At 40.9% G+C, this 8148-nt stretch overlaps 1 protein-coding gene across 1 annotated transcript; it reads left to right on the top strand.

The window, feature by feature from the left end:
- The first annotated feature begins 2005 nt into the window (after positions 1 to 2005).
- Positions 2006 to 2951, top strand: LOC147981513 (uncharacterized). The gene has a single exon (XM_087517137.1). It carries the CDS (start codon positions 2157 to 2159, stop codon positions 2766 to 2768), a length of 612 nt encoding a protein of 203 aa, XP_087373263.1. The 5' UTR covers positions 2006 to 2156; the 3' UTR covers positions 2769 to 2951.
- The last annotated feature ends 5197 nt before the right edge of the window (positions 2952 to 8148 follow it).

The raw sequence follows: 8148 nt of genomic DNA, 5'->3' as shown, positions 1-8148 counted from the left end.
ATTCTAACAAATAATACATTAGTTGCATTGGTATTACCCTTTAAGAACAAATAAAATGAAACAAAAACTAGAAAAACAAGTTTACTATGGAATAAAGAATTACTGGCATTGGTATTACTCTTTAAGACAAAAAAAGCTAATCAATTAATGGCAAATTTTACTCATAATTTACACATAAATTGCACTTTTTAAAATATGCAAGTATAAGCATATGATACTGGAATTTCGCAAAAAAATGAAGTTTCCTAAAAAGGAATAAAATAGTGGCATTAGTATACCCTTAAAAAATGAAAGAAAATGAAAAAACTATCAAAATGATGACGATTTCTATGAAAGAATGAAGAATGAATTAGTGGCATTAGCATTATCCTTTAAGAGTAAAGAAAATGAAAAACATTAAGTCAAATAATGGCAAATTTTGCCCACAATTTAGATAGTAATTGTGCTTTTTCTAATATGCGAGAATAAGCATATAATACTGGAATTCGCAACAAAGTTCCTGAAAAAGAATTAATTAATGGCTTTGGTATTACTCGTAAAAAAGAAAAGAAAAGAATGAAAAAAACTATCAAAATAATGAAGTTTTCTAAGGAAGGTTAAATTAGTGGCATTGATATTACCCTTTAAGAAAAAAGAAAATAAAATAAAATAAATAAATTTTTGTAAGAAAGAATGAATTAGTGGCATTAGCATTATCCTTTAAGAGCATAGAGAATGAAAAAAAAAATCAAATACTGGCAAAATTTGCATATAATTTTTTCTAAACAAGAATGGGTTAGTGACATTGGTATTACCCTTGAAAGAAGAAAGAAAACTAAAAAAAGTAAAATATAAACTTTTCTAAGTAGAATTATTTAGTGACAGTGGTATTACCCTTTAAAAAAGAAAATTAAAAAATTAAAATTACATACACACAACCTTGCACTTTTAAATATGTGAGAAATAATCATATAATAGTGCAATTTTCGTGCTCTAGTATAATATATGTAATACTTATATGTATTCATTTTGCATTACCCAACTTCCAAAAAATACCCAAGAAAACTGACTAAAGACGAAAAAAGTCAAGCAAAAAATGCAAAAAAAAATTTCAAATCGTACATGCAAATATAAAATAATAAAACATTGTTGATCTATAAACACACATGATGAAATGATCTTCGACGCAATAAGGGCATGTACAATGGTTGATAAGATAGTCTTATCTTAAGTTTTGCATGTAATTTAGAGATGACAAAGAAAAATGTCTACAATGGGTCATCTCTTAGCCTTATCTTCAATAACTAGCAATTCCTAAAAGTGTGGTGAGACATATTGTGCTAAGAGATCATCTCTTGTTTTATCTTAAATAAGAGAAGACAAGCTTTCTCTTATGAGTTCTCTCTTCTCCACCTCATTATTTATTCTACGTGGCACTCCTAAGATAGCACCATTGTACATGCCCTAAGGAATCGACCGACTCAAAACAGTGGTCAGTCTAAAATTTAGGCCAAAAACACAACAACAATCACAACAGAAAAAATATCAATGTGCACGAATCTCAAAGTAGAAATGAACGGCTGAAATAACCGACTGGTCCGTAGTTAATTTTTACGGAACTTATAGCATCCATAGCCGGACTCCTCAAATTAACTAGGCGGGCGCGGGGACCACTGACCGGACATGATAGAGAAGCAAAAAGTGACAAAATTTTGACCCAACCGGACCCGTCATATCATCCCTATACACCTGTTCGTGAACCCTCGTATCCATCTCAAATATGGGGAGGATATGAGGGCTTGCGGACGAGCTCGGGCAGTCCGCCACATAGAATTTGTCTCCACCCCGGACCACCTTTTCTTTTTCTTTATCATTCATTCTTTCTCTCTCTTTATCTCCATCAATCACATGCCCGTGACCGAACATATGAGGAAGAAAATGAGGAGTGTAGTTGTGCGGACGGATAAATAAGGGCTCAAAACGGACACGCCCGGGCACATGGCTCCGCGGGCGTTTGAGGGCTCGAATTAGAAGTACGTGGCTGGCTGAAGATTCTCTTACATGTAGCTAAGTTGGGGAAAAAAGGTACATAACTGGTCAAGCAGATAAGTGTGGTAGTCCAACATTAGACTGGTAGCTAGCACCACCAGTTTCAAGAGAGCAACCAGCAAGCAAGCATGCCCACTGCCGCCTGTGAGCACCGCAGCGCCTCGGCGGCCGCGTCATGCCGCCGGCTTCGCGTCTTCGTCGTCATCTCCCTCGCCGTACTCCTCCTCCTTGCAGTGGCCGTCGCTGTGCTGGCCATCACGGCGCTCAGCCCGCACCCGGCCGACACCACCATCTCTACGATCCGGCTCACCTCCGTGTCTCTCTCCCCCGGACTCTTCCTCAACGTGACGCTCGACGTCGTCCTCTCCATCCGCAACCCCAGCCCCGTCGCGTCCTTCGCGCATGACGCTGGCCGCGCTGAGGTCTACTACCACGGCACGCTTGCCGCGGACGCAAACGTGCCGCCCGGGCGGATCGGCGCGGGAAGCACCAACGTGGTGACCGTCAGGCTCACGGTGCTCGCTGACCGCCTCGCCGGGTACGCGCCTCAGCTGTACGGCGACGTGCTCGGCGGCGCTGGGGACGTGTCGCTCACCGTGCGGACGACCGTGCCGGGGACGGTCACCGTTCTCGGCCTGCTCAGGCACCACGCCGTTGTGCTCACGGTGTGCAACGTCGTCGTCAGCGTCCGGCGCCCCGGCGCACAGAGCTCGTCGTGCAAGTACCGGACCAAGTTCTAGCTAGCTTACCACCCATGGCCAGAGTTCTAGCAAGTGATATTTGGATTAGTTTTGGTGATCATTTAGTAGAATCATTATCAAATCTATGGTTTGGTGAAAGCTCTTTCAAGATTCTGGCCAAGCTTTTATTGTTCTCGATGCAGACAATAGAAATTTGTCATCTGTTATATGAATTCTGCAGTTTTTGGGTGCTGTGTCTCTCTGAACAAACAAAACTTTTCTTTTCATTGCTAAGAGAACTAAGGAACCAATTTCATGATGATCAAATTAGACAGAAAATAAATTCAGATCAATTGGTCAATTAAGCTGATGTTCCAAGTTCCAACTCGCAGGTTTGATGAACACCTAAAGCATGAGCAACATTCAACTATAGTACAAACGGATCACAGAATGGGCATGAAGTAGTCAGTTAGCAACATGAGGTTGTAGATATTAATCAGACATATGTATCTTGTGACCAAACAAAGACCCAAAATTTGAAACTGAAACTGACAAGCAGAGGCAACTACTTCATCTGACCTTCGACTAAACTCCCGTTCTATGGCTTCGAAACTCAAATTTCCGATGCTTAAGAACCGATATAACTCTATATAATTCCAACTAAAAGATTGCTAGGTGATGGCAGATGAGGAAGCAAAATGAGAATATTTTGGTGATGTGCTGAGTCGCAGATGAAAATGTAGAGGGTTTAACGCTACAAAGCACCGGTTAGTTTTGGCGATGTGCTGAGTTGCAGATGAAAATGTAGAGAGGGTTTAACGCTTCAAAGCACCAATTAGTTTCAGTGCTGTTTCTTGTCTATCAGAAACATGCAGACTATCAGTATCAGACCTGCAGTGAATGGTTAAAGCACAGACATCCAACAATGCCAGGAAGTACAAACTATCATCACAAGTTAATGTTGCAAAAGGGTTAACAAAGAATGTGGGCAGCTGAAGATTATTTACAAGGGCTTTGTATCGGCGGCATTCACCACATACATTGTTGGCTCAATAATTTAAAATGTGTATGATCTATATTTTCGGTGCCAAAACCCAAGATATTGAGGAATCTTTGCACTGTAAAGTAGATATTAACTGTGACTTCCACAAAATTCAGTGAAGCCCTAAAATATCATTGCTCGAATTTCGCATCTCAAAGTTACTCAAAAGAATGGGAAATGAATCATAGTGCACAGTGGTTTGGTTTGCTGGTTTGCCATAGCTAAACGGTGCCAACTATGAATCAGTGTTTTTCCAATGCAACTCATCCCTTGGCAGAATATTGCTGATGCTGTGAGCGACTTACCTGCCATTCCATGAATAACCTGCAACTACTCTCACCCACTGGTCAATATTCCAACTAATACTTTGAACCCTCAGCTTACAAGGACACATTTGAGTTAAAGGTTACTGGTTATATCTCCGTGATCATGTTCATTCTGAACAGCTTTGTTTCATAGCATGATCCGATTATCACATCTATATCAGTTTAAGGAACAGAGAGGTCCTGCTTGATCGTGGGAAAACAGAGGATGTGAGCATCAGCATACACACTGCACAAGCACGTGTCCACAGCCCCGTGGTGACGACTGTTCAGTTCGCTCTAGTGCAACCAAAGAGCACCGGATACAGATTATGGAGAAGAGACTTCTCGATCAATCTCTAGTTTCATATAACAAACATGCATACTGGATCGACTAATCTGGATAATGAACTAACTTTTACATCTTCAAAATTCTGAAGCAAATGATCATAATGACTTTACCTTACTTATCCAGTTGTGGTGTAACACACAACAGGCCTGGTGTTGTCCTCCTTGAGACATGAACACAATGTGGGACCTGGGCCTGACAATAGCAAACCTTTCTTGTGCTTGTTACTACAAATTTTATTTCTTCAACTTATGTTCAGATTAAACATAAACATGAAGCACTAATACTCAAAATGTTTAGCAGGAAAAGTAAAACAGTAAAAGATTATTCCAAACAATGCAATGTAAAAACGGTGTCAGCGTGGAGGCACAAAAATGTATTCATAGATTTTCAGGTTGCAGTATCAGTCTATTCTAGACAATATTACAGCTCATTGGAAAGAGACAAATATAACCATGTTCAGTTCTCTATAATATCAAGCTTAAAGTCTCCATAAGACTTATACCTACCAAGATGCAAAATTGATTCACAGAGAAAAATGAATTATGACAGAATATTCCATTGACTATGATGCAACCATTTAATATAACTACTAGTATTCCAAGCTCTTCTAAAATCAGATGATGTTTGCAAGTCAATAAGTGATATTTTTTTGCCTCTGTTTCATCGTCAGCTTCAAAACAGGATAGAAACAGAAAATACCCTAAATGTTGACTATTAAGAAGACCACTAGGTGAAAAGGTAAAATCAATTCCTAAATTCAAGAAATAGTGAGCATGGGGGATATAGAAAGCTTACAATTGAGCACTAAGACCACTAGATAATTAACAAAAAGCAAAGCCAAATCCGTCAGCTCAAAGGCAAATATTTCCAAAGCAGAGCAAAATGACATCTTTATTTTAGCATCAACGCACACAGTAGTCACTTCAGCCCGAAAGGTTATGAAGACAAGCGTAGATATCATGCAACCACATTACAACAAGAGCTTTTGATAATAACTTATATACATCGACGCAAAGCAAAGCAAAGAGGAGGCCAGTAGGCTCATACTTGGTCCAATCCATAGATGGTGCAGCTCATGAGGATATGACAACTAGGAAGAAAGAAGCACCATCTCACTCAACTGCCATCAGATCAAAAGCGAGGCACTACCAGCATAACTTTTTAGAGTCGGGAAGAAAGTTTGCTGGACAAGACTTTGTTTGAGCCGATATTCATATATCTGCAGGTCTCTATGACCACAATCGAAACTTTCAATCAATTTGCCATCACTGTCAACTTGAAGCAGCCACCCACGAAAATTGAGCAGCAAGAGCACGTCACCATCCCCCGAAACAAGAGAACTGATAATAACTTATATACATCAATGCGTCAAGAGAACTGAAACGCATTATGAATTTTTACCCATTACACGGTATGTTTTTTTTGCGGGATGTTCTTCTTTGAGAAGACGCAAAAACATCAGTACGTATCAATGCATCCGTAGGAGAGAGATAGAGGGAGGGAGAGGGAGACAGTGTGCGTGTGTGTGTTATCTGTATAATTGTATATGCGCACAAGAAGCAACAACCCCAGGAGCACAAATGGTACACTGTGCTAGGCACCAAAGCTGCCCCTGCTTCGCTCTGCTCGGGGCTACGCGGATGGCGACGCAACCCTAGCGGCCAACCCCCTCCCCCTTCCCCTCCTTGCCGCCGTTGGAGGGGTCACCGAAGAAAGCCGCGCGGCTGCCAAGGAAGGTGGCAGCAAGGCCTTGCTGTTTCGTCTACACGCGGAGGGTTCTGGATACCGAGGCGGAGGCCTCGGGTGGTGCGGTGAGCGGCGTTCGCTAGTGTTCCTCCTTCCCACCGTGCGGGCAGCGACTGGTGGACTCAAATACATAGGAGATCTGCCTGCTGCGAAGCAGTGACTTTTATTTAAAAAAAATAGTAAAGTACTATGAGAAGCACTTTTTGCACTTTTAATATATAGGGGATCTGCTAGAGATGCCCTAAGGGGAACTCTAAGAGGGATCACCAAACAGATGACACAAAATGTCCACCGACACGACTAGACGTGTCTGTATACAACGGGCAGTGCGTTGACCATCCACCCATACTCATCAAATCCGGACAGTGGGTATGACTCACAGTGGACGGACCGAGAGGGAAAAAGATGAGTGAGACACATGTGCTAGGAGGAGATGTGGTCCAACTAATAGTGGGTTAGGCAGACGCCTGGACTCTCTTATATCCCCTCCCCCATTTGGTACTACTTTGGGGATTCTGAATATCCGAATTGGTCCGGACAAATTTCACAACTCGCATTGCATGGCATAAAGTGTCTAAACTATCCAGTTCAGACATTTGTGGGCGATTTGACGAACCACGTTGGAGTTGCCCTAATATAAGGTATGTATCTTGTGACCAAACGAACACCAAAATTTGAAACTGAAACTGATAAGCAGAGGCAACTGCTTCGTGTGACCATCGACAGCGCTCCCATTCTATGGCTTGGAAACTCAAACTTCCAATGCTTGAGAGTCGACCTAATACCTATATAATGCCATCTAAAAGATTGCTAGGTGATGGCAATAGAGGAAACCAGGTGATCGTACTTTGGTGATGTGCTGGTTTGCAAATGGAAAGGTTTAACGCTACAAAGCACCAGTTTCAGTGTTCTTTTGTCAGATAACATTTGGTATTATGGACAGAAACATGCAAACTATCAAACCTGCAATGAATAATAACATGAACGGTTAAAGCACGGACATCCAACAATGTCCGGAAGTGGAAACGCTGGAACAGATGCAAACTATCATCACAAGTTAATGTTGCAAGACGCTGGAACAGACGCAGGTCTTTCTAACCTAGCCGCTAGCACACCAACCCTTTTCCTTTTCATGCTGCTTGCAACCGGAAATGTTCTAGTGAGTGGGTTATATTTTGTGAGACATTTACCAACTTAATAAAGAATGTGCGCGACTGAATAAAATCTGCAAGGGCTTTGTCTCGGCATTCATCGTATACATTGTTGGCCCAATAATTTAGAATAACTATGCTCTATATTTTCGGTGCCAAAACCTAAGATATTGCGGAATATTTGCACTGTCGAGTAGATATTAGCTATGACTTCCACAAAATTCAGTGAAATTAATGGAAAATGAGTCATAGTGAACAGAGGTTTGGTTTGCTAGTTCGCCATAGATAAATGGTGTCAACTACTCTTATGCAACCATTTATTTTAATGTGTAGTTCTCAAGCTGCTCTAAAAATTAGATGCAACTTGCACATCAAGAAACAGAAAAATCTCGTTTCATCATGAGCGACAACAGATGGTACAAACCGGAAACACACTCAATATAGACTATCAAGAAAACCACTACATAAGAACGTAAAGTCAACTCTTTGACTCAAGGAAGAGGAACATGAGCCATAAAAATTTCTAACAATTGAATACTAAGAAAATCACAAGATAATTAAAATAAAGCAGAGTCAAACCATCAGCCAAGAAAATAGACACATGAGGCGGATCAGTTGGCAATTATGTACAAACAGAGCAAAATTACTAAGAAATTATAGCATCAACATACAGAATAGTCATTTCAACCCTCCAGGGTGCCAAGAAAAGCATAGATAAACACACAAAAGATAGAGCTTCTGATCACAATTTATATACATCAATGCAAAATGAAGAAGATGCCATCAGGCTCATACTTGATCCAATTCATAGATGTTGCAGCTCATAAGGATACAACAGTTAAGCTGC

Source organism: Triticum urartu, chromosome 3A, assembly GCF_056163025.1.
Source record: "Triticum urartu cultivar PI428250 chromosome 3A, HENAU_Tu73, whole genome shotgun sequence".
NCBI classification, from domain to species: Eukaryota; Viridiplantae; Streptophyta; class Magnoliopsida; order Poales; family Poaceae; genus Triticum; species Triticum urartu.
Note: the sequence above shows the minus strand (reverse complement) of the source record. Positions and strands in the feature narration are given on the sequence as shown.

Excerpts from the sequence above, each read along its gene's own strand:
- LOC147981513 (XM_087517137.1), top strand. The coding sequence starts at position 2,157 with ATGCCCACTGCCGCCTGTGAGCACCGCAGCGCCTCGGCGGCCGCGTCA.